This window comes from Lygodium microphyllum, chromosome 17, assembly GCF_053477565.2.
Source record: "Lygodium microphyllum isolate KBCC chromosome 17, Lygodium_microphyllum_v1.1.10, whole genome shotgun sequence".
Lineage (NCBI taxonomy): Eukaryota > Viridiplantae > Streptophyta > Polypodiopsida > Schizaeales > Lygodiaceae > Lygodium > Lygodium microphyllum.
This window is the reverse complement of record NC_141151.1, coordinates 61,947,994-61,975,130: the sequence shown is the minus strand read 5'-3', so window position 1 is coordinate 61,975,130 and position 27,137 is coordinate 61,947,994. Positions and strand designations below refer to the sequence as shown.

Here is a 27,137-nt window from a genome sequence, read left to right as displayed (position 1 = left end):
CTAGTGAAGCTCCTGTGGCGACTCCTCAAAATTGATGGATAGTTCAATTTATTCTTATTTTTCTCCTCTATAATCTCACCTCTCTACTCAAACATAAATTCCAACCATGGTGAAGACAAGGGCAAGGAAAACACAAAAACTACCTATAGAAAAATGACATGGAGAACATGAGGAGGATGTGGATGATCTAGAATGGAGTGATAGCCCTCTTGATATGCCACTTAGCAAGTGTGGTGAAATGGTGACCCCCAAAAACAATAGCACACGGTCAATCTTCATGTAGTGAGCTCACACCTTTTGTAGATTGCACATTTTATTTAAACATGAATGATGCAAACACCATGACATGGTTAATGCAAATTGGTTTCCTTCAATATGTTGAGCTTCCATGGGATCAATCGGCCAATAATATTTTCATGCTATGCCCCGAATTGGAAACATTAAAAAAATGGGAAATGTTGATAGAAAATTGGAGCTCACTCTAGCTCTTGTGGGTGAAGTATTCCATGATCATCATCAAAATAAGTAATTGTGGTTTATGAACTAGATTTGCATAATGCAAAGATGTCTATGAATAGTACTATGTATGATGATTTTTTAGAATGGTTGGACTTGATCTAAAACAACATGATAAGGAAGATATTGTGGTACTTCAGATACAAAGTAAGGTTAGGTTTTCCAAAATGAAGATCATCTTCTATATCTAAAGTGGATTGTTGTATGAGTACTATGCATGTGCACAGTAGTGGCATGCCATCATCTTCATCATGTATTCCATCTTATTTTAATGAGGCTTGATCATGGGAAAATGGGTTGCAAGATTCTTAATGGATTTGCAAATAATAGGTATTGTCAAGTTGGATGTAATGCGGATATTACAAAAGCAAAGGAAAGGGAAAAGAATGCTACATCGGAATTCGAATTGAAATAGGTTCGAGAAATGCATCATAATGAAGTCATGGATCTTAAAAACCCGAATGAGTATAGTGATATCGTTGGACAATGCAAAGTTTCTTCTAAATTGTTCAAGCAATGGGCAGTAGATATGCATGACAAGTTCCATGCTGAAATTCAAGGAGTCATGCAAGATAATGCAAGGTTAAGGGCCAGGAGGGTTTTCCTTGTTGATGCTCAGATGCAACCTTTGATACAAGCTGAAAAGCAACTTATGCAAGATATGGAAGTGGATTTGGAAGGTTCAATCTTTATGCAAGATATGGAAGTGGATTTGGAAGGTTCAATCTTGATGCAAGAATATTTGCATGTCAAGAAAGGGTTTTGTGTCAAAAGAATCTTAAAGTTGTGATTAAAGTAAAGAATAGACTACAAGAAAGGGTGGAAAGTATGTAGTGAAGTATTACAATAGGGTTTTGTGTCAAAATAAACTTAAAGTTGTGATTAAAGAAAAGAATAGACTACAAGAAAGTGTGGAAAGTATATAGTTAAGTATAACAAATTGGTTAAGGTTTTATCTACTTTTGAGGGAGGAGAGCATAATGTTGAATTCAAAAGTCGCCAGATGTTACTGGGTTCAATATTATTGATATCTTATCTGGTATCAATTAGCATGCAAGATCTATTGATTGTTAAAACCTAGGTGAAAAGGATGCAATGGTGTTTGGGGATGCAACGCATTCAACCTCTAGTAAAGTACTTGTTAAAGAAATGGGAATTCGCATCAATTGTCTAGGTACGTATTGTAAACATGACTTCTAGTGGTTCCATGAGCAAGTCCAATGCCTATGTGATGAGGCACTTGTCATGAAAGATCACACTAAAGTGGGGAATGCAATAGCCTATATAGAGCCCTCCGCTATATTTGGACTTTGACTAGAATGCCACATTGGAAAATGCATTGACATATTCCCTATGAGGTCATTTCCTCACCTGTTCATATCTAAATTGGGAAAATTAGAGGGTTAACGATGGATAAACTACATGACATAGCTATCACTTTTATTCCAATTAAAGTAGAGGTAATGTATGTATGGTTGTGGATCATGTAGATCATCCAACAAATCAACCTATGATAGAAATATTCAGTTCTAAAATTCATGTAATGATTCATGAGCAATCTAGCTCATGAAGTGTTCATGTGTTTACGATCATTACCCTCAGCAATTTGTGTTGCCTATGTTTTTGAAAACTATTTATTTAGGGACCATCATGCAACTACAAAAGAGGGCTATGGCTATCCTAAAGGGGCTCCGCCATCCATGGTAGTTCAATGTGGCTCCTCTTAAGGCAAAAGGCTTCAAGTGGGGTATAACAATGTTACCTAGATCAATTCATTTTGGATAAGGCATATTAGTTTATGTATTAAGGCTCTGGGTCATAATTGGGGCCACACCAAGCTATACCACGTGTTAGGCCTTGAGACTACTATTATACCTTAGTCTTACGTTTTAGCCTATGAAAATGTCTTTAAGTGTCCTGATTAGGCAATTGAATTTGCTATGTATTTTCATAATGGTGTTTTGCTATTATATAGATTTGCAATTTATTCACAACAAATTTGTAGCCCTTTCACACTATTTGTTGAATTAGGCGTGAAATAGAGGGTGGAGCAATTGAGAGAGAGAGGAACCATCGACGAACACATTAAATCACATGATAATTGATCACATAAGGTGATAGGCCAAGGACAATAAGTTTCTCAACCTTAGTGAAAGATGGTCACAAATGAGAAGGGCTTGATAATCCCATTGAGGTTTTATCCCTCTTTCAAGTTGTTGGCACCATTAGACTTGCCATTAGAGCTATCATTCAAAAGACACTCTCTTCAACCGATTCTCTCTTATGCTCTAATATTTTCTCAGCAATTCTCAGTATATTCCAACCATAGTGAAGAGCAACATTGATTTTATTTAAAACCATAATTTACAACCACCATGGTTTCTCAACCACACCTAGAATTGAAGACTTGTACTCAAAATAGCAACATTCAAGATAGCCACATGAATTGAAGATTGAAGATCCCAAAATCCTAGTGTACATCTTTGAGCAATACAAGATTTTAAAAATACCACAAATGGCACCATTTATTGGGGCCAATTGAGCATCAACTATCCAAGATTGATTAGTGAAGTTTAATTTTCAAATTTGTTGATACTACTATTCATTGTAAGTGGGTTAAATCAAGCTATCCCCCACCTTATCTGAGGAAAAAATACCAAACATCTATGAACTCGTACTCCAGATTGTCAAAAAATGGATCAGATTTTTGGAGTGTAGAATTTGACCTTTTAGACCCCATGATGTTACTCCAAAATTCCAAGAACTCAACAAATGATCGACGATCGTAAACACAAGGGGTGATCCCCTACCCTTTGGCAAGTGAGTCTTTCAAGACCACATTCTCTACTTCCAAAGTTCCAAACTTGTTAACAATTTTCCTCCCATCTCAAATGTTTACACCCTTGGGTAGGTGAACAATGACATTGAAAACCTTTCAACATGTCCATGCAAACAAATGCTTTTGTGAAAAGGGAAGGGGATGGTGTGAAGGGGAAAAGAAGAGGGAGAAATACTGCCAAAAATGCAACATAAACACGTAGGCAAAAGACCATTCATTGTGAATGGACCCATCCATAAACTACCCAAGACTCTAATACGCAGTGAGGTGGGTTTCTTGATCTGGTTTGTGTGTGTGTGTGTGTGTGTGTGGTGTTTTTTGGTAACCATGAGAGACAAAAGGAAGGGAAGAAAGGAGTAAAAGAGGGGAAGAAGGAAAAATGAAGGGCATGTCCTCAACTTCAAACCTCCAAACCCCCCTCTACCCTAGTTTCCCCACACTCCCACCATATGCTATTCTCAACTATCCCCATCCACCCCTTATCCTCCCTCCCTCAACCACCCATCCAACGCCACCTTCCCCCTCACCTACCTTTCATTATCCTCGCCTTCCCCCTTATATCCTTATCACCATCTCCCCTTCTACTAAAGCTAGTCTGCACGCAGACAGATGGCTAACCTATTCACCATTTGCCAAGTTTACTCACAAAAAGACAGCCGCTACTTAAGCCAGTTGCAAAGACTGCTCATGACACGACCCATGCTATATTCCTTTAGAAACTGATTGTCAGGAATCTGGCTTTAACCTGTTCTCACAGGCTACATTTGTGCGTCCTCGTTGCTGGGCCATGACAAATATAGTGCTCCTGCCAACCACTCTCCATCTTACTATTCCGTCTGGACAACTATCACGACCACTTCATCTTTCTATTACCGTCTGGACAAACATCACGACCATCCTCCACCTCTGTCTAGGTGATGGACTTTAACACCATTTCCCAAATCTACTTTCCAAAACTGCTCACACAATAATCGAGTCCCTCTCTGTTGCAGTACACACCTGCTTCTTTATTATCATTGGGGGGGAAACACAGTATAACCTAAGCTGGCTGCAAAAGTGGCCATCACATGCAAACTGATTATTAGGGCTCTGGCTTTAACCTGTTTTGACAGAGGGTAGAATTGTGTATTATCATGGTGCTGGGCCTGGCAAACGTTGTACTTATTTTTGCTCACAACAAGAAATCTCACGGCAAGATGCAGTAGTTACACCAAAATGCCAAATAATGTGCAAGCTCCTGTGCTTTAAGCTGTGGGCTGGAGAAGGCAGAGCATTCTGAAACCGTCGGAATAACCAAGAAACTAATGTGCATTATATGTTGGGTTGTTTTGGTTTTTTGGGGGAGGGGATTTGGCGGTGTGTTGGGTTTGCATATCTCAAATTTATAAAGGTACAGGCAGTCTAGAAACATCCAATGTTTGCTTTGGAGGGCAAAAAGGAATATTGTACAAAAATAAGAAGAGGGGGGGGGGGGGGGGGGGGGGGGGGGGGCGCGCTGCAGTGTTGTTTTGGTTTTTTGAGGGAGTGGATTTGGTGGTGTGTCGGGTTTGCATATCTCAAATTTATAAAGGTACAGGCAGTCCAGTCTAGAAACAGGCAATATTTGCTTTGGAGGGCAAAAAGGAATATTGTACAGGCCGATACAGCAAAATTGCTCTCCTCTGAGTGAAATACAATGTCATGAGTGGGGGAGGCCAATCTCATTTAAATTGGAACTCCCCAATATCTGACAAATATGTTAAGACCTTCAAGTGGCAGATTTGCACCACCTTGAGGAAGGCCTAAAGCTTTTACATAACAGTCACTTTTTCCTGGCTATTGACGTCCAAGGCAGCTTGAACAAAATTTGGGCTGATGAAACCTCAGGAGGTGGTACTAACCAAAGCTGTTTAAGCATAAACCATGTATAAGTAAACAGTGATGCTCCGACCGATTTGCTCCCACTAGCCATGAACTCTTCATCATTGACATGGGGTCGCTTTATCCCATCTAGTAGTAGTATGTGCAGGTCATTAGGTTTTGCAACAGAAAGCGAACTCCAACAAGTGTGTCTACACACCCATAGCAATAAAAGTAGCAGAGGCACTCCCAAAACTATGATTACAATTAACTCGAGATGATAATGCCACCCAGAATGCATACCACCATCTCCTGTACAAACACCCTCTTCATCCATCCCACTGAAGAGTGTTCGATCTGAACAGTCCAGCCGAGCTCCACAAGCTGAATTATAAGACATACAAGCAGAGTGGCAGACACGTAACCGATTATCACCATCTTGATCGCACCTTTGAATGGAGATCTGCACCAAACACAACAATATGAACCATAAGCCTTCTTCTGCTAATCTTAAGAATTAAATAACAAGGTTGTGCAAGAACTTAGTAGTAAGCATCACCATTAGGTGATAGGTAAATCTCACAAATCACAGAGTATGGAACAAAGACTCTTGAACATTTTTTTAAAATTTGCCATCCAATCAACAGGCTTGGACAAAGACGTAATGTGACATGCGAACGTCAGACCATTTTTAAAATATGTTGAATCTGATACTAACCCAACATGCAAGGCGCTTTGCTGTAATTGCACAGTTGCCATTGTCAAAAAGTCTCCAGAGGTACCGGACATTGGGAAGAAGTCGATTGTAGTTTGGCAAAACTACTGCAGCCTCCAGCTGTTGCAAGATGCTTGCTTCACTGGGAGCACAATGCTGACCTTCTGCATCCTTGACAAGCACGTCACTGCAGATGGATAGGCTAGATAGTAAACCGCTGCTATTTTGGCAAGTGTAGCCAGCATAATCTGAGCATCGAAACTCGCAAACCCCATTGTCACAGACACCACCATGGAGACTACATTGCTCATCACATCCAGCTGCCAGAGAATCGTATGTCCACATGAGACTTCACAATGTGCAATTACTAACATTCAGATACAAAGAAATAGCTGCAACGTGAACTGGCAGTTTCGTTCTTATAAATAGGAAATAACTTGTGCGTATAGTTCTAGACCCCATTAGACTTACAACTTGTGCGTATAGTTCTAGACCCCATTAGACTTACACGATGTGCCAGGATTTAAGCAAGATTAAACCAAAGATCTCACAGTTCAGAACATTCTCATTTTAAAGATACAAAGGAACAGGTAATGATAATTATCTCTCAGATACTCAGCTGAAGGTGCTTAAAATTTTGACTGCATTTTATTTATCTTTGAGCTTCTTCACAAAATATTCCAACAAAACGAAATGATTTCTCATCTACCAGAACAAATAATGGGTTTTCATCTACAAAAACTAGCATTGGTAAATGACTTTTAAACAGAATGCAAGGTAAGAGCACTCACAACCTTCTCAGAGAGTTCTTACCAGTTGAACAGTCTGCTCCTGTGTAACCCCCTTCACATTTGCAAAAGCCTGCTGGTGTACATGATCCATGCCCACTGCAATCATTTGGGCATTGTCCTGAAAGCCACGAGCATCATGACCATATCATGCTATTTAGGTTCCATTAATGACAGGCCCATATGCTAAATGAAAAGGAGAGAGATACACAGTACTTGGCTTACTTATACTGCAGTCTGCTCCAGTGTATCCAAGAAAGCAATTGCATTTGGAGTCCACACACTCCCCATTCATGCTGCATGCATTCAAACATTGTCCAGGCATAGCAAAATCATCCTTACCACAAAGCTCCTCAAAGGGTGGACAAATTAACTCCCCTGTAGATCCACAATTAGTGTCAATAGCAGCCCAAATTTGTTTTCAGATGTAAGTTCAAGAGTTAATAAATCCAGTTAAGTGTCAGGAGAGCAGAAAGTGAGAAAATTGCATACCATTGAATCCAGAAAATTCAATCGGACCGCCCTTCTCTGGACATCTCTTCCAGATTCCATCAACAGAAACCTGTCATGCAGATTAATCAAAATCCACAAGAATGTCAAAAATGCAGACAAATCTATATCACTAAACATAGACACTTTCAGAAATAATAAATATCACAAACCTCAAGGCTTGCATTCTTGCAACGATGCTGATAGCATCCATTTCCCTGAGTGAGTGTTCCCCGAACAAATCCTTTCCGTACAAGAGAAGAAGACATACACCTGTACAAAATCATATCCTTAGACTAAGAGTGTGAAGTTCCAAAATATGATTCTTCATTGAAATAAGCCTATACCTGGAGTCTCGACCACGAATCTCCCCAAGCATCTGATCAGGAGCACGTGCACCGTTGGAATCAGTGCATGATCCATCAGAATAAGCAACAAAATATGCACAATAATCTGCTAGAGATGATTGCCCGCCTGTTTGAATTTCAATGTTAGCTAACAGAATCCACTGTGGACTCTGGATGAAAGAAGCTTCCTCCCTGGGCTTAATAAACCTACAGAGGTGCATCATCACAAAGACTTGAAGTGCTCCTCCTTGAGAGAATTCACTACATGAACTCCAGTTTCAGCTTTTCAATGCTTATGTCAAGTCTAAAGTTTCATGTCAGTTCATTTTTGCAAAACGTTCAAACATCCATCTCAAGCATCCATCCTTTCTCAAGACTCTTATTACAGAGAGCAGTAGGATTCCAACTACTTTCAAAAAACGAATGTACTAATTGAGCTATCTAGTTACCAGAAGATCACTTGTTGCAACTTGCACCTGTGCACTGATAGTCCATTCCTCTACAATTTGAGACGCCCTGTCACACATATATTGGCTAGCCATGGATTAGAACCAGGCACAATGGCATTTAATGTTAGCCAATTGTCAACGTGCCCAACACAGCTTATGAAGACTGAAAGTGGTTGGTCCACCAGCCAAGTAGCACAGAAGATTCCTCTTGCTTACGAATACTGGTGAAGCTATCAGAACAGGAAACAACACAAGATGGCTATATGTCTTTCGAGCCCGAAATAATTTCAAGGAAAGCCCAAATTCTGCATGTAAAAGTGAGCAAGTCATGCTCGAGTGGCAATGGCAGAATTGGCTTCTCATGGTCCCCGAATCTTCAGTTTGACCTGGCTGACAGGAGAGAAATACATGCACTCTAGCCTACAACATGGACTTCAAGAGTAATGAGAGGAATAGACTCCCAACTGCTTCACCTTCGCTTTTGCCTCTGACTCAAACAACTTCACTTGTTTGTGAGATGATCAGGTCTAAAACCTAGGAGAACTAATGCCATGGCCAAAATAAGCACCCAACTAAGATATTAAATTATAATATACTTCAAAAGCTACTGACAGGAGGTGAAAACCCACTTTCTACTCTCCACATGAAAACAGTGCCAATTCCATGAAGTTGTTTTTGGAGCCCACTGAGCAAAATTCCCTATGAAGTCCTGGCACCAGCACTACTGCTTCTATGTTGAAAAGATTATCCACTTGAAAAGCCCAGTTGACTTAAGTAATTTTTTCCTAGTAACCTGAATAGAGTTTGCACAGAGCAAACTTTCTCAAGTTTAACTCTAAACAACTTTCACTATACACAGCTCCACAACTTCCAGTATATACTATACACACTTCCACAAGAACAGCAAGACAAAGCAGAAGGCAAGAAGTTTTAACAAAACCTTTGTTTCATTTTATGGTTGCTTCTTACACTCACTCCTAAGCAAAGCATTTCTTGCAAGAAACCTTGCAGTTATTGCTAAAACTCTCTCTGCAGCTGGACTTTTCTTGCAAAGGCCAACAAATTGCAACATATTCCATCTATATTTTGTAGTTTTGCTATTACTCTCTCCTAAGCAGCACATTTATTGGAAAGGCTAACAAGTTAACACATTTCATCTACGGACACAGTAACCTTTTTATGCTGGAGCATGCTCCAGAACCATAGAAAAATAACAGCATTAAGGGTATTTCACATGAGTTTTCTCACGCATACACACCCAAACCAAACTAGTTTGTGAAAGTCTACAGCATGTGACAGAAAATTGTACATGGAGCAGAACTAGAACTATTTAACAGAGGCCCTCTCATAGGTTCCTATGAAAGAGAGTTGCATCATGTGAACAATGATTCATCCAATATGTTAAAGTAAGACTTATACTGCTAAAGAGGGACAGAATGAAAGATCCAGCGCATTTAACAGACAACAAGGTGAAGAGAAATATGATGTCATTAAATGAAAAACTGGGTGAAAAATATAAAAATAGCACTTTTACATGTCACAAAGGCTAATGAATCATCTGATATCTTACAACAAATTTTCTTTACACGTGATACAAATGTGAAAATTTAGTAGAAGTCATAGCAGAGAAAATACTATTCCATGTATATGCATTACAGGCTCAATCATACTCAATGGTTTTGGCCAAAACATCACCATGTGGTGCCTAAGTCCTACCTTGGCAAGATGCCAAAGTGAATCAGGGTTAAGACAATGAGCAAAAAACTGCAATTAAAAAGTTCAGCACACGTTGAAAGTGCACCATACCTTTATTAGCTTCAGGAAAATACTGAGCCCATACAGGTAGATCAACAGGGTATCTCACTATAGGGCAATACCCCTCTGCTTCCCGATTGTACGTACAGCCCGATGAATGAGATGAATTGCATCGATATGCACCTTTCCAGAGGTTGCAAGGATTGGACACAAACTCAAACCCTTGGCCCCTTCCCCAGTCAAGCTGCTCTGCTACACTCATGTTCGCCCGATACCAGCCACTGTCTTCTAACAAGGCTAGTGTCATTGGCGATACAACAGACCTAGTGTCCACAGAGCCTGTCATTATCTCATTCATCAAAAGTCTTTTCTCCCAGTGAGACCCTGCACACATAAGCACAATGAAGTGAAACCTTGCCTTTGTAGCAATATAAGGTTTCAGACAAACATATCTCTAGCTTGAAGAAGACCCAACATTATTCAGCTTCAGCTAATCTAACTGCTCACAAAGAGCTCACAGGATGTTCTCCGGATGACTGAGGCCTTGAAGAAGGGCTTACAAGCAACAACATTTTGGTTAAGCTTACTGATATGTCTACCTAGGAAATAGACAGAACCTGCAGGGGATTACAAGGCACCCCAGCCATTTTTAATGTTGATTTCTGACCTTGACCAAAAAACTAATATCCATGGTATTCCAACCTTCATTATAAAAAGTATAGAAGACTAATGACAGCCTTTCTGTCCAAAATACAGCCATTACAAATGCACAACACGACCATACTCCTTTTGCAGTTGTAAAAAATCAAACATTTGCAACTGAAAATCTAATCAGTTCGCCTCTTTGGAGCTTAACACAAATTTACAGAGAGCCATGCTTTATACAACAGGGATACTACCTGCAGTACCCCTGCCCCCACCATCCTCAAGCTCCAAGCCACTGAACTCTGTAGAAAATGCCTGCAATGCAAAGCCAGCCCAAGCAAATCAAACCTAATGGCTGATGTCTAATCCAATGGCATGTAGTATATATCTAAACCAGAAGCCACAGCAAGCTCCTCAAGCTTAATATGCTATATTCCATTTCCAAATATGGGCATGACATTAAAAACATTTAAGATGCGCCTCCCACACCCCCCACCCCATAAAAAGAACTCGTACTTAAAACCAAGATGAGAAGCATGGGGCAAGTCAAACTAGAAGTAATCAGTTAACATAAAACTCTAAGAAGATCCAAACTATTTTCAGATTATAGAAGAACATATTGAAGCCCTTTCATTAAAGATAAGCTTACACTGGTACCAAAGAACATGTAACAGAACTCTCAAAAGAAGCGATCGTTAGATGAAAATTCAGAAACACTTTCAACCAGGAATCGTCCATTCTTAATGGAAAAGGAGGATATTAGGCACAACTGCACCTTAAAATATTATTGGCCCAAAAGTTGAAGCCCAACCCTTGGCCTTTGGCTAATCTTTATTTTGCTAGACTCACACCTTAGAAAACATAAAACGGACAAGGGGCAAGTCCTAATCTTAGACGGCATAATCATTTGCTGCAATAGAAGATTCAAACTAGTTTAAAACAATACAAGTTAGATTGACATCCTCTCATTAACAAAAGCTTACATAGGCACCAAAGAACAGAGACCAAAACCAAAAACCCCAAAAGGTGATGAGAATTCAGAAGGATTTCAACCAGAAATTGTGCTCTCAACTGAACAAGGACGTCGGCCATACTATCACCTCAAGAAGATCTTGGGCTAAATGCTGAAGCCTAACCCCTCGGCTGATGCTAATTTTTATTTTGCTAGAGCCAACTGAACCCTCACAGAAGTGTAGTCCAACAGTTTGTATCCAGCTAAAAGTGACCTAAGCACCACCAAAACAGCCATTATAAAATCATTTAGCAAGTACAACACCACTACCACCAAACTCACTTGAAAAGAGTATTTGAAGGCCCCTGTTTGCTTGACACTGTCTAATTTGCCTCCTCTATCTATGCTATTTTGATGCAGATAAAGTGTTATGCCACACTAGGTTGCAGTAAAGGGAGGAAATGTTCAAATGGAAAAATCAAAGTGTAATCCAACTGCCCACCCATGTTGAGAACTTCTCATTGAGTTCTTGTGATCACAGGATAATACTACATTCCAAGGAGCTACCACAGTTTTGATGCATATACATCACGCTGTAACTATAGCATGTGCTTGGCATTGGCACATCTTGTCTTGCATTTATAATAAGCATTGGAAGATTTAGTGCTTAGCTTAGATTAATTTAGAGATGGCATCAAGGCTTCCAAAGTGGCAATTTGCAAATCATCTTGTGCCAAGCATTTGGTAAGAACATGGATGAGAGCAGCCATAGGTGATCAACATGAGAAAGAATACAGCATCATCAACTTATGTTTGAGAGCCTCCCATTGAGTTCTTTGTGATCACAGGGCAGTACTACATTCCAAGGAGCTCGCACAGTTTTGATGTGCATGCATCATGCTGTAACTATAGCACATGCTTGGCATTGGCACATCTAGTGTTGCATTATAGTAAACCTTGGAAGCATTTTGTGCTTAGCATAAGTATGTCTAGAGATCTAGAGATCTAGAGGTGGAATCAAGGTCTCCACAGTGACATCCTCTTCTGCCCGAGAGTTTGCATAAGACAAAGATGAGAGCACCCACAGTTGATCAACATGAAGAGCAGCAGCATCAACATAAGTAGCCCAACTGCATTGCCTTCCTAGCCTGGCAGCATCCGTGATTACTCATCTCTATGAGCAGCAGGACATAGCTTGGAGCAGCATATACAATCGAGTCTGAAGCCCTCGTGTTTGTGGATTGCAAGCATTGCTGTCTCCGTAAAAGAGACATGAAATTGATGCTGAGCAAGCAGAAGAAAACAGCATTCAATATACTGTTTACAGCATAGTTTAGTCATGACATTCTTTCTCGACACATCTCTGCTCATGCCTGTGTATTCTGATGCATATAAGCCTTTTCATGTTATACCATGGACACAGCTTTTTCAATCCATTTCATTATCACATGGGTCGGGAAATGGGAACACCGAAACGAACAGGGACGGCCATGATTTGCCATTCCCTGTGACTACATACTCACATAGAAATGGAATAGGCACAGAGATGGGAGATGGGAACTGGGAAGAGTGAAAGTGGACCCAAAAAAGCCCGTTCCATGTAACTACAATCCATTATCTATACTCGCTTTGGTCTGTGTGAGACCTCTTTTGGAATTAGTGTGATTTTCAGGAATTGTTATTCCATGAATGCTATGAGATGATTATTCTAGGAGCTTGGGAGTTGTATAGAATGATCTAAGCTAGACAAGTTCTTGTTCATTGGAAGGGTTGGCCCTTGGGTCTTAGGAGTGCTGATGCCCATGGAATAGCGTGATCTATGCTCGGTGAGTGTGCCCAATGGTTGTGCATCTCCTGCCCCCCAGCCCCCAAAAATGTGGACTTGCTGATCAACCATCATTCAATGATCAGCCCTTGAATATGTTCTGTTCTGTTAGCTTGTACATACCATGGGTATTTGGGCACCTTACTGTGCATTTCAGAGGCTGCTACTTGGAACTTGCATGGTATGCTGGGATATTGAGCAGCACATTTAGATACTCAGAACTGGACAGCTGCATTTTAGACTGGCCGACTTCTCATTATAGACTTATTGTCTGCTGGCAGACCTGGTTTCTTTGTTGCTCGGTCACTGGCTATATATAGCCTCTCCTGCTCCTCCTTGCTGAAAACCTAGCTATCGGACATCTGGTTGAACTAGATTTCTTTCTCCTCCTTACTGAAAACGTAGCTATCAGACATCCGGTTGAACTAGACTTCATAAATGGGAAGGCAGTGGTGATCTCAGCTGCCTGAGTATCACCAAATCAGAGGTTCGCACAATAGAAGAAAAAGTAGCACTAAGTGACCCTGCAGTCCCTGCAAGCAAGTGTCAAGCAAGTCAGAAAGAGCTCACCATAAAGGCTCCAATGATTAGTCTATTCTGATGCTTCAAGCATCTAAAGCCAAAAATAAAACCAATGTATTTCTAGATAAACTTGGCAGGAACCCATTCTTATTTACTGTAAAAGGCAAACTACCATAAAACAGTTGTCACCCTTGAACTCTCTTTCCTTGTTCCCACACTCCAGACCTAGTTGTTCTCTAAGTTATCAGCTTCTATTAGGAAAAATAGGTATTACTAAGATACTGGTTTCAAATTGGAAAGGTAACCTGGAATCCCCATTTTAAGGGTAATTCTAGAAAAACACTTCTTACTAGTTACATTTTCAAGTTATTTAAAAGCTAATAGAAAGGAATTTAGCAGTACTTAGGTCTGGCAACCATATGCTAGCATTCCTTAACTGAAAAATCAGGCTCTTCTTGTCTTAAAACTTAAAAATGCAGTAAATTTTGAGTATTATCCAACATAAAACTCCAGCAATGCCAGTGCATAGATACACAGGTATTCTAGTTCACCTGCTCAAGCGCATTCAAGTTAATCAATACAATTCTAGCATTGAGTGATATACTTGTTCTAAGAACACTGTTTTAGGGGCAATTAGTTCAATGCCTAAGCTTCAGCCTGATCACTGCTGCCTAACAGGGCCTGAAAGGATGAAATTTAAGTACTTTTGCATATTAACTCTGAACACAAAATATATTAGCAGTGCCAGGAGACAAACCACTCCAACTCCTCAGGGTCCTACATGAAGTACAGTACATAAAAAGTCATGTGAGCATAGTGGGTGATCAGAAGCCACCTGGAGACATATGTGTCTGCCATGGGGTACAAATTAATGAGGTGGTACTTTAGAGAGCACAAGAACTATACCCCATAATGCTGTCGTGCATGCATCATCACTCTTGGAAGTACGACACGTGTAACCATCCTGCCTAGTTTTGGGTCCACTGACTGTGCCAGAACCTGCCAAAATCAAGCTTCCATTGTGAGTTATCTTCATCAGGATTTTACACAATAAACCTCTCATCTAGAATACAATTTACTTTCCTTTCATCCAAAAAACCCTCTTCAGAGAAAATTACAAATATATCAAACAAGTTAACTTACATGAGCTCTTCTTCGCTGCCGCTCGTCTCGAAAATGGGCAAATGCATGTGGATCAAACCCCAAAACATGCATGACCTGTCAGTAAGAAGCAATTAACAACAAATGCACTGGTAGTTTCAGACAGCTTGTACAGCTTCCATGACTCCTCTTTAATGTATACAACAACACTACCCTCTTTAATGTATACAACAACACTACAGAGTTAAGTAACGCAGATGCAATGTTGCTATAAAGCCTGAAGCTAAAATCAGCACACTTTAGTTATCTAGTCCAGCCTTGCCCCCCCCAAAAAAGATGACTTGCAATTAGCTGAAGAAACTGAAATGAAAAATCTCAAAAGGCATATTAAAAAGATGACTTGCAATTACCTGAAGAAACTGAAATGAAAAATATGAAAAGGCATATTAAAATCAATTACGGATCTAAGACCCCGGCTTTTAAAGAGACAAATGATCTAATAAAGTTAGGTAATTAGTATATTTCCCAGGTGAATGAAATGAAGTCCTACTGACAGATTAGGCGCAAGCAAGTTTGCTTATGATGAGCATGAGAGAAATGGAAGCCATAATAAACCAGAAAACTGAAAGGTAATATCGATAACAAAACAGCTGGTGGCCATATTCACCTCTTCGACATACAGGTAAGCCTACCTCATGAATGAGTGTAGCTAGTAGCAAAGTCTCTGCTTCCGCAGTCAAGTGTCGAGGAGCAACATTCACATGTCCTGCAATCATGCCACATCTAAGTGATAGCCACTACAATATGGCTCCAGAAGCCGGACAACAAGCCTTAATTTCATTAAATAATGAGTCCAGCTTCCCAAAGCTAGATATAGCATCTCACCGGCAATGGCACGGCCCCACTGATCCCTTTCACATGCCACTGCCCATGCAAGGGTGTTCCCTGTTGTAGGTCTGGTTGTCACTAAAAGGACCAGATCTGCATCTTCTATTCCCTCTGAATCAAGAGCCAACAAAAGCCAGCTCCACATTAGCTTTACAGGCAAAGAAACACCAATCAAACATTAAAGACTCACCAAGACATGTTTGGTGATAAGGGTAATCTTACATTGGCCAACGGAAAACTTTCAAGCACATCCTTGAGACAGGAAAGCTAACATTGGCATAAGCAGAAGAAGTGTAACAACTGACCATCTACATATCCTCGTGGTAGTTGCACTCCTCCATCTTGTCCACAGGCAGAGTAACCACTAAGCCGCAGCCTACCCTTCACTGGTTCAACTGCTAAGGCTCTCTGAAACCAGGTAGCAGTTTCACCTAACGCCTACAATGGTCAAGTCCATGAAGGTGAGACACAGTATACTTGGTGCAAGTGATTGATACAAAATCTTGAATCTTTTCACATGCATAATGGATAAGCACATCAAGGTGGTTCTGGCATGGCACCTCATGTAGACGCTTTCTTTTATCATCTCCAGATATGTCGTCAGCGGTGCAGTTGTACCAACAATCACCATACAAAGGTGGGTCTGCATGAGGATTGCATGCAGGGACACCAGTACCAGCATGCAATGCTGGCTCCCCAAGCTGAAGGTTAAGAACAACGGTAAGAACCAAAGTTCTAGAGCAGTCAAGCCAGTCTACTGACAAACAATGCACAAAATTACCTTCACAACTTGTCCAGGCACCCTGCAATCTCGATCAGGAGAGAGTCCAACAGCATCATAGTTTAAGTAAATCCTAATCGGCTGCTTTGTGTCGGCTTGATCAGACAAAGCCAACAAAGTTCTGCTTTTCCGGCTATTTTCATACAGTTGTGGTGTAACTGAATATCGTCTTTGTACAGATATTTTGTCATGAATACAAGAATGAGACAGAGGAGGGCCCACATCTCTACTAGCCACAGGCTTCAAAACATTCTTATATTCATGATTGCATCCTGCGGTTCCAATCCACAAGAGCAGTAGCAGCATCTGCATCACGGTTGAGAACCATACATTCGATTTGGTTAAGGGTGTGCAGTAGAACAATGACAGTTCAGTTTTAACCTCCCATCCTCTATTTCAGTTGTTGTCAAGTATAACTTGCAAAAGGCCTGATTAGCAAGTGAGATTTAAGGAAATTGCACAGTTTTCTTAAAAATAAAGTTGCAGCTTCTTAAGCACCATCACCTACTTTGAAAAGACCTTGAACATATCTCCTGCACCTTCTGGTAACGGAGGTAGTGCCCAACATTACTTTCAATTGCTGCACGTACAATGCGCCTGCAAAGAGCTGATTTTGATTCTTGCCCCTAGACATGGCTGTGTGGGCGGAAGTTGCTCAGAGGATGGAGACAACACAGGCAACAGAGCAGTGTGAACTCGTGCAGAAAAACCGCCAGGCAGAACCCTAGAGGACCGCATTTCTCTGCTCAAATGTGGCTCAATGATCGCAGGCGTGAGAGGCCACAGGAAACCCTGTTGTGTGAAAGAACCATTTTTGAAGGATTGGGCCTCTTCTTATGCATGTCTTAGAGACCAGGTATATTCTCTGCTTTAAGGATCTCCAAGTACTAAACAAGACTCCGGCTGCCTTCCAAAAGACTCTGTTCTTCTCCTCCTCTTTCTCTTGTGCTCCTTTTGCAAACAACCCTGCATAGCGGCTTCTTAACAGATTGAAAACCGTTGTTTATCTCCATGTCCCCTGTTTTATAGCATGCTTTGAAGGACATGCAAACGACTCTGTACCGTCTCTGTGCACATGCGAGCACCTGCATTGGAAGGCACATGCGCGCCCATGTAAAATTTAAATGGGGAAAGCGGAAGGGGAAGAGTTATTGCTCCGAAAAATGGCTGTTTGGGCAGGACGTAATTAAACCCAGCAGCGAAAAAGGAACAATGAAAGGCGAGGAGAGAGCCTAGCGAAGAGAGAACCCAAGAGGCAAAATAGAAAGAATATAGGGTGGAAGGAGGGAGAGTCTGAGGAGGGCTCAGGCAGGAGGAAGAGAAGGAAATGAAGCACACAAAACATGAAAGGGCCCAGGCAGGAGGAAGAGAGGGAAATGAAGGAGCACACAAAACATGAAAGGGCTGAGGCGCAAAGAAACAGAGAAAGGTAGAATGCGAGGGAGATAGGAGGGGAAGAGCTTTTAGGAATGGCTATGGCGGCAGATACCCCACTGACAGTGGGGTACCCCTCTCTCTTCCCTCTCTCCTGTAGTGCACAAAAAGGCAGTCCTTTTTTTATTTTTTTTATTTTTTTATTTTTAAATTTTTACTCTGCCTCGGGCATGAGGGATTTACTCGAAGATAGATCGTAATTATTTTATGAAATCTTTTTCCTTTGATTTTAATTTTTTTGGGCCTGCCTCGGGGCTCGAGGTATTACTGAGGTTTTCTCTAATATTGATTATAAATACAAATATAAAATAATAATTATAATTATAAAAATGGAGGTCATTGGGAGCTCTGCCTCTAATAAAAATTTGCTCTGTAAAAGGGAGCTTAAGCAGCATTTGTTTAAGGAATTAACAATCAGAGCTAACAGTTACTTTATAATTCTAATTTAATCTGATATATATATATATATAGCTCAATCGGCATTTGTTTAAGCGTTTAACAATTATAAAATAATTATAATCAAATCCATTGGGGGCGAATTACAAATAGTGTGACTGTTAACGGGAGCACTAAAATAGGAATTACTACCTAAAGTATTAACTAATTGTTTAGTAGCCGAAAAGAAATGTGTATTGATGGGTCGTAGGTCAGAATCGCCCACCAACTCCTTCCTTGGGTCTTGCCTTCGCAATTGCTTGCCCTGACTGTCTTTTCAAAGCCTTGCAGTGAATCCCATGCCTTTTTCTGCTACCTCCCCCATACCTTGCCTTCCTTTCTACCCTTCTTCCCCATCCAAAACCCTCTCATGACTCCCACTCACATTTGACCCTTCAAGCCTTTTGCCTTGCTGTGAGAGCTTACCCATTGTTGTTATCTTTTTAGCATACACTACTTATGTATATTAACCTACAAACTATTGTTTACTTTTTGGTAACTTCTCAACTTGAATCAATCTCAAAGTAATCACTCGAGTAAACGTGTCTACCTATTTCAATTGAATAACTTCATCCACAACGGTCCTTTGTCTCTAAAGAATGACCATCCATCCCTTCCTTAGTCTTTTGAATTGCTTGCAACATCATTCAATGCTTGCTTATTCTTCGTAATTTGGTTCATGTGCATTAGGCACATCATTCTCTTCACTTCATCCAAACCTAAACTGCATGTTTCTCTCATTTATCTAGTGATTTCTAAGCTCAAAAAAGTTTGCTATAAAGGGCTTAGCAATCAATCTCTCTCATTTATCTAGTGATTTCTAAGCTCAAAAAAGTTTGCTATAAAGGGCTTAGCAATCGATCCAATTGTATGTGAATGAAGAAATCCTTGCATATTCAATCTTCTTTCTTTCTTCCCCTCTCACCTATTTGTACTCGCATATTTGTGCCAGTACTTTGCAGTATTGCTAGCATGCCTTTTATACGTATGTTCAAGCACATAAAAGAAAAGAGTACTTTCTAGTCCACTGCACCCTACTTCGACTCCTAGAAAGGCACCATTGTGATAGCATAGACATGTGACCTTCTTGTGTATGCTAATAGGATTTTGTAAAAGTAACCTCATGTAAATAATCTTCCAAATTCAATCCCTTTACCTACACCAAATCTTTAGGTCTAGTGTCTTGCGAAACTTTAATAGTTTATGCAATTGACATCTTTGGTGACTTCCAATGCTCACTCATCCTTTTTAGTTTCTTAGTCTTTTTTATTGGTGGGTGTGAACTTGGGTTTGAAGAGTCTTGCAATCAAACTTCACCTCTCTTATTTTTAATGTCTCCTCACAAAGTGGGGGTGGGTTTGAGTTAGGAGCACCCAAAATTGGAGGGGACCCATCATTATATACATTGCATGAGGTGGTTAGGGAGCAACCTTTATCCAAACTAGACAAGAGGATCCCACCTTCTCTCTCTCTCTCTCTCTCTCTCTCTCTCTCTCTCTCTCTCTCTCTCTCTCTCTCTCTCTCTCTCTCTCTCTCTCTCTCTCTCTCTCTCTCTCTCTCTCTCTCTCTCTCTCTCTCTCTCTCTCTCTCTCTCTCTCTCTCTCTCTCTCTCTCTCTCTCTCTCTCTCTCTCTCTCTCTCTCTCTCTCTGTGGGGGTGGGGATGTGTGTGATTGTTTGTGATTGTGTTTTTGGTGTTGCATATACATAACAACCTTAAAAACATTTGGGGTTTCCATTATGTTCTTCTTTATACCTTTATGTTGAGAGCTTCCCTTGGACAATGCATCATTCCAAAAAGGGTTTGGGAGTCGAAAAGCTATAGATATTTATGTCTTGCAAAATACTTTAGGTTGCTTGTTATGGTGTTCTTATGTTCCCTTGGTGGGTTTGGAGCCTCCTTTCTTTAAGGATTTGTTCATTATTTGATAAAAGAAGAAAGTGTGGAGTCCTATCGAATGTCTTGAGCCAATGATTAAATATGTTGTCTCTCTCTCTCTCTCTCTCTCTCTCTCTCTCTCTCTCTCTCTCTCTCTCTCTCTCTCTCTCTCTCTCTCTCTCTCTCTCTCTCTCTCTCTCTCTCTCTCTCTCTCTCTCTCTCTCTCGTCGTGCGTGTGTGTGTGTGTGTGTGTGTGTGTGTGTGTGTGTGTGTGTGTGTGTGTGTGTGTGTGTGTGTGTGTGTGTGTGTGTGTGTGTGTGTGTGTGTGTGTGTGTGTGTGTGTGTGTGTGTGTGTGTGTGTGTGTGTGTGTGTGTGTGTGTGTGTGTGTGTGTGTGTGTGTGTGTGTGTGTGTGTGTGTGTTGCAAATGGGATCTTTGACCCAAGGAATTTGTTGATGGTTGATTTGAAGATAAAGGGTTGCACACCAAAGTGTTGCTAAAGTGAAGAGTTAATATATTAAACCATACTGTTAAACATTTATTTGAATATGTAACTATGAGGTTATACCCTCTTTGTGTGTATATGAATACAAGTAATGGGGTACACATGCGCAAGCATAGATGTATGAATTGTGGAATAGTTATAACATGTAGTTCTTTAGTGATACCATTGAGACACAATAATGATACATAATTTTTTATCCACTAGCAATTTGTTTATGGAATTCAAGGGAATCGTATATAAAATGGATGCATGGTTGTTTGAGCAAAACTGCTAGCATAATTTCATGTTGCTTGCAAGGTAGTTTTTGTAAGGTGCCGAATATATACTTCATTGGACAAAAATAAATGAAAGCTTGTGACATTGTACTTGATCTAACTTGTTTAAAAACTTACTTTTATTGTTTTCTTAGGCTTAAGTTGGTTATTTACTATGATGATCATATCAGAAAGGTCCTCTATGCATCAAATAATGACAAGTGTGGATATTGTCATTGCTTTCACCTACAAAGGCAACACACTTTGTCATTATGCAAGTAAAACAAAAGAAGCTTCTATGTTCACAATATGATGCTTTAAACAATCTAAATGCTCATGGTTTGTTCAAATACAAGGCTTATATGTCCATTGTAAGCTCCTTGAGCTGAAGCTAGTAGTGTCTCTAATAGTAGGAAGTAATGAAATCACTTTAAGTTCCTTTTTGTACTTTGTGCAGTAGGGGGTGAAGGGTGAAGTATGGAAGCACGTCCCAAAGGGGATTTGATATCAAAAGCTAGGTCAAAAGGTGTTTCTTTCAACTTGGATTTGTTTTTTCTTATGTCTCCTTTTCTTTTTGCCTAAAAAAGGTAGTAGTGGGGTCTAGTTTGAGTAAACTAGAGTGTAATCTCTTAATAATGTATCCAATCGTGTGCTTGATTACCTCAATATAGCTCAACCATTCTATTGCACTAAATAAATTTCACACAGTAATAGGTTGACACTCATGGTTCTCTTTTCCATCAAGGAGAATCTCTCCTTGAGAGTTGATTGCCAAGCCATTGTGTGGCAATTGCCCTCCTAGAAACATATCATTTGCTAGCATGCAATAATCAATCCTCACCCAAATGTTAATTTCATCTTCCATCAACCATTACTCATGTGTTCCAGAATTCAAATTTGATACAATGAAAGGTTGTTTTTGGAGTTGCACCTTTTTATCATTTACCAAACAATGTCTTTGAACTTAAAACACATTCATGCAAATCTTCACATGGTCTCAATCTACATAAAGCATACATGGGTACTAGAAACAACTTAGTGCCCTCATCTTTGAAGTGCATCCTCCTCCTACACATATACAACTTGTTCTTTTTGTATAATTAAGAAAACATCATCAACAGATTATATTATAAATAGACAAGCATGTTATAACCTCACAACTCCTTTGAAAGACTCAAGCAAGTGAGAAAAAACTACATGTGAATTCAAATTTCAACCAAATAATCAAGAAGTAGATTTGAGATAGAAAATCTAAACCCAATTTCATCCTTGCCAAAAGTTATATTATCATGATCAAAATTAGCTAATGCAAAAGGGACAACTTAACCTTCCACACATGAACCATTGAGGACTTATCGTGTCTACAACTTCCACTTGTAGTCTAGAGAAGCCTTAGAAAGTCACTAGCCCTATAGCATTTGTAGTAATATCCATGCATTCAAACTCATTATTTCACCTTGGCTATACTTTGTACATTTTGAGACTTTCTTTTACACACTAGTGCCCTTTCTTAAATGTACAACCAAAGTGGATTCATAACATGCAACAATCACACATTGAAGAGGTAGCATGCAATGCAATGAGGGAAATTTTCTTAAAACTAGTCATGCTAATGAAACATGTTTTGGGAAAACTCCAATCCAAGCTTTCCAACCATGCTTTGAAAATAACTATCATCCTCGTTCATAACTACATGGATCTAACATTTGAAAGAGGCTTGGAATGAGCCACATGGTTAATATGTTTGGGTAAGATGTGTTTCCTTTGGCAATACAATGAAATTATTAACATATGTTTGATTTGTTTCCTTTAGTGATGCAAACAATTTATTAACACAAGCAAGGGAGGCTCAATATGCATCATCTATAGATGTTGTTATTAGTGCATCGAATGAGATGGATTGCTTTGTTGTATTTGTAGATGTAGTAAAATAGTCTCATGTTTGAGCATGTGCTTGTTTTTTATAATAACAATAAGATATTGGCAAACCTTGGCAACATTTCTATTGCAAAATTATAGGAGCACCTCAAAATCTAAGGAGTTGGTCGTCATACCCTTAACAATTTACTACAAGTGTAGATAAGTCCTCCATATACTAAGCTTATCAACATAGATCAAGTTTACAAGCACTACGACAAGGCTATAATAGTTGGTAAAAAGAATTGGTCTATACCCATCAAATTGATAAGGCTACCCAACCAACTACTATAAACTAACATCAAAGTTAGGTGATAGTAAATTCTAAAAAAATAGGGCAAGTCAACATAATGTGGTTGAAGCAAATTCCTAGAATAGTTTGTTGATATGGCAAAATCCAACTAGGATGATTTGTTTACTCCATGTACATGCATTAGTGAGATTGATGAGTCGCACTAGTCATCTTCATTATGGATGTAGTGGGAGGATACACCTACTATAGCTAGCATAGCTATATAGCCATCTCATCATATTTGTATTGTTACATTAGTACGTTATGTCCACACTAATATGCATAATACTTGTATTTTGGAAGAAGAAGTAGAAATAAGAAGGAGAAGAAGAAGTAGTAGTGGTTTGCCTTCGTCTCTATGCATGTGAGAGAGTGTGAAAGAGAGGGGTGTGTGTGTGTGTGTGTGTGTGTGCGTGCGTGCGTGCGTGCATGTGTGCGTGCGTGCGTGTGGTGTGTGTGTGTGCGTGCGTGTGTGTGTGTGCGTGTGTGTGTGGTGTGCGTGCGTGTGTGCATGTGTGCATGCGGTGTGCATGTGTGTGCATGCGTGCATGTGGTGTGCATGCATGCGTGCGCGTGCGCGCGTGTGTGTGTGCGTGCGGTGTGCGCGCGCGCGCGCGTGTGTGTGCACACATGTGCGTGTGTGCATGCGTGCGTGTGTGTGTGTGCGTGCGTGCGGTGCACGCGCGCGCGCGTGTGTATGTGTGCACGCTTGTGCATGCGTGCGTGTGTGTGTGTGTGCATGTGTGTGCACGTGCATGTGCGCACGCACCTACACATGCATGTGCACATAGCAATATTGAGAAAGCTATAGCATGAAAAAGCACATATCCCCTGTCTTTTGTCATGGTATCGTGCGCGCGCACCTACACGTGCATGTGCACATAGCAATATTGAGAAAGCTATAGCATGAAAAAACACATATCCCCTGTCTTTTGTCATGGTATCAAAGCCCAACAAGCAAAAGGAAGCTTCATCGGTTGCAAAAGATTGAGAAGGCAAACAAGCACATGTATAATAGCTCAATCCCTTCCAAGGTTTCTTTTCTGAGCAAGGCTATATAGGTATAGCTTCAACCACTATCTTAGAACAAGATGTAATTCGGTGAGCGTAAAGAGGGCACTAAGTTTTGCACTTGCAAGGTTCTCATATGTCATTGTTATAGATTTTACAAAATTATAGGGTTCAACTACTTATGAAAATTATGCAAGTTTTGCACATTATCATGTGTTAAAGACTATGAAATTATAGTTTGCATTTTATGTTTGCCCAAATTAAGTATTTTAGGTGTGTTTGAATTTTATATGCACTTGCAAATCTCATAGTAAAAGGGTGATTGTCTTTTTGCATACAATTGGGTGAGAACAACTATCTATAACATCAACATTGATCGATTGGACAAAAGTAACTAATAGCCCTAGAAGTTTAGGACGATGAGTGTTTTAACAGGTAAAGGCATGTGGAGATGAGAAATAATTGATGCTCCTAGAAGATCCAACAAAGGAATAAGAAAAGGCATGGAAAGGCTAGTATGAGAACTCTAGAACCTCGTTCTTAGGAAATCCTTCTCATAAAAAGCTCATATTCTTCCTATATACAAATGTATCTAATGGGATGATTGGCCACATACATGACCTATCTACTACAAAGGAAGTGTAGGAAATGATAGAGAAGTTGTACATTACTGATACAAAGGCATGAATATATTAAACTAAAGAATGAGTTGGATAACATAAAGAAAACAATCAATGAACAACTATGCACAAAAAATGAAGGAGATTGCCAACACATTAGGATCTATTTTGTGAATCTATTGAGGACTTTGGTCTTTGAAATGTTGAATGGATTGAATGATGAGAACCAGAGGAGTTTTGCCACATCTACTTATGTACATGAAACATTTCCATATCTTGAAGATCTAATCTCCCTCACGATTACTGAGGAGATGAGATGTTCACTATCCAAGGCATTGACCATTCATCCTTTTTTTCTTATCTAGAAGCTCTCTCAACTATTCTTATTTCCATAGCCAGAAACCAAACCTCTTAACAATAGTACAAATATTTAAGATACAAGGTCTATTGTGTTGCAAATCCCTAATAGTAGTTATGCTTTCTAAGTGATAGATGCATCATTAGGTTTCTCTCATGTTGACGTTGATTCAAATGGCTTTGAGCAAATCTTGGATGAGGAGTTTGGGATTCCATCTATTAAAACACCTAGTGTGTGGAAGGCAGAAGAGGATGCTAAAGCACCTAGTAGTGATACATGTCCATGTAAGGTCAAGCAAAGTAAGAAAGCGAAGATAACGATTGACATATGATAGCTATGTAGCTCATCACTATGCATACATGGTTAAGGTGGCCTTGTATGTTAGCCTGAGGTGTCCAGGGGTACTTTTCAACTTGTACACCCACTTGCAAGGCAGAGCCCTCTTGCCACTAGGCAAGGAAACCAAATCCCACATATGATTCTGATGCAACGAGTCAATCTCAAATTGCATAGCCCTCTCCCAAGAGTGACTATCACCCATGTGCATAGCCTCATCATAGGTGAGAGACTACATTTGAAACCAATACATAATTTATGGAGGGCTCATAGTGGTCAAGAGGTTATCTATCTCTAGTAGAATGCCTCAATGTCGGCTATGATGCCTGTCCAACATTTTGTCTAACATCCTAGCCATGAGGATTGACTACTGGTGCACTCACTTGCAAGGCAGAGCCCTCTTGCCACTAGGCAAGGAAACCAAATACCACATATGATTCTGATGCAACGAGTCAATCTCAAATTGCATAGCCCTCTCCCAGGAATGACTATCACCCATGCGCATAGCCTCATCATAGGTGAGAGACTCTCCTGCATTTGAAACCAATACATAATTTATGGAGGGCTCATAGTGGTCAAGAGGTTATCTATCTCTAGTAGAATGCCTCAATGTCGGCTATGATGCCTGTCCAACATTTTGTCTAACATCCTAGCCATGAGGATTGACTGCGCTGGTGCAGGCTATGCAGGAGCAGGGGGGCTTCTCAACTCCTGAAAGATAAGCCTACATATCTCAACAACTTTCTCAGGCTACATATGCATTTTGTCCTCATGGAACACAACATCATGGTTGCAGATTACTTTTTGTGCATGCGGACCCCAAAGACAATATCCCATCTCACAACCTACATCTCCAAGGAAAATGCATTTCACACTTTTAGGATCGAGCATATTGTGTTTGTCCTTGGGCACACGGTAGAAGGCCTCATATCCAAAGACACGTAAATGAGCATATGAGAGAGGCTTTCATGTCCATACCTCCTCTACAACTTGGAAGTCAATATCACTACAAGGTGACCTGTTAATGAGATGCACGGCAGTAGAAGAGACTGCCTCAACCAAAAATTGTTGCGATAAGGCTGCTTGGCTAAGCATACTATGAATCGTCTCCTGGATAGTCATACTCATACACTCAATCATACCATTTTGGGAAGGCGTGAAAGGGGCGGACAGCTGACGCTTAATACCCCACTCGTCACCACAAAACTGCTCAAAGGCACGTGAGACGTACTCACCCCCATTATTGGTCCTTAGGCATTTTGGCCTATGCCCAAGATGGTTCTCTACTAAAGCAAGTCAACACTGAAAGATTGCAAGACAACATATTTCTGCTTTATGGGATAAGCCCAAACCTTACGTGAATAATCGTCAATAAACATGACAAAGTGCTTCACACCCCTTAATGACTAACAAGGCATGGGTCCACATACATTTGAATGCACGAGAGCCAAAAGGTCATCCATGTGTGGAATACTAGACTTTTTATGCGAATTCCTAGTTTGTCTACCATATAAACAATGATTACACGACTCAAAATGTGAGCAATCAAAAGGCAGAAGATATTGCAAAGCACTAAGCATTTTCATTCCCTTAAGCGACATATGCCCAAGATGAGCATGCCGAAGAGATACATGTGGGATAGAACAC

General features: G+C 40.2%; 1 protein-coding gene across 2 annotated transcripts; it reads right to left on the bottom strand.

The window, feature by feature from the left end:
• Positions 1-4,842: 4,842 nt before the first annotated feature.
• On the bottom strand, positions 4,843-17,931 carry LOC148021955 (metalloendopeptidase / zinc ion binding protein). 2 transcript variants are annotated; one of them, XM_087697493.1, is made up of 17 exons: positions 16,960-17,931; positions 16,452-16,757; positions 16,231-16,371; positions 15,976-16,108; positions 15,668-15,781; positions 15,475-15,548; positions 14,825-14,899; positions 14,588-14,680; positions 10,637-10,697; positions 9,789-10,121; positions 7,534-7,660; positions 7,360-7,459; positions 7,190-7,259; positions 6,914-7,075; positions 6,723-6,818; positions 5,913-6,229; positions 4,843-5,657 (listed from the first exon to the last, which is right to left on the bottom strand). In XM_087697493.1, the coding sequence occupies exons 1-17, from the start codon at positions 17,083-17,085 to the stop codon at positions 5,157-5,159; spliced, it is 2,829 nt and encodes a 942-aa protein (XP_087553619.1). In that variant the 5' UTR covers positions 17,086-17,931; the 3' UTR covers positions 4,843-5,156. The 2 variants fall into 2 exon arrangements, with proteins under 2 accessions (XP_087553619.1, XP_087553620.1); XM_087697494.1 differs by having other exon boundaries at positions 4,844-5,657; positions 6,923-7,075; positions 16,960-17,929.
• Between the last annotated feature and the right edge of the window lie 9,206 nt (positions 17,932-27,137).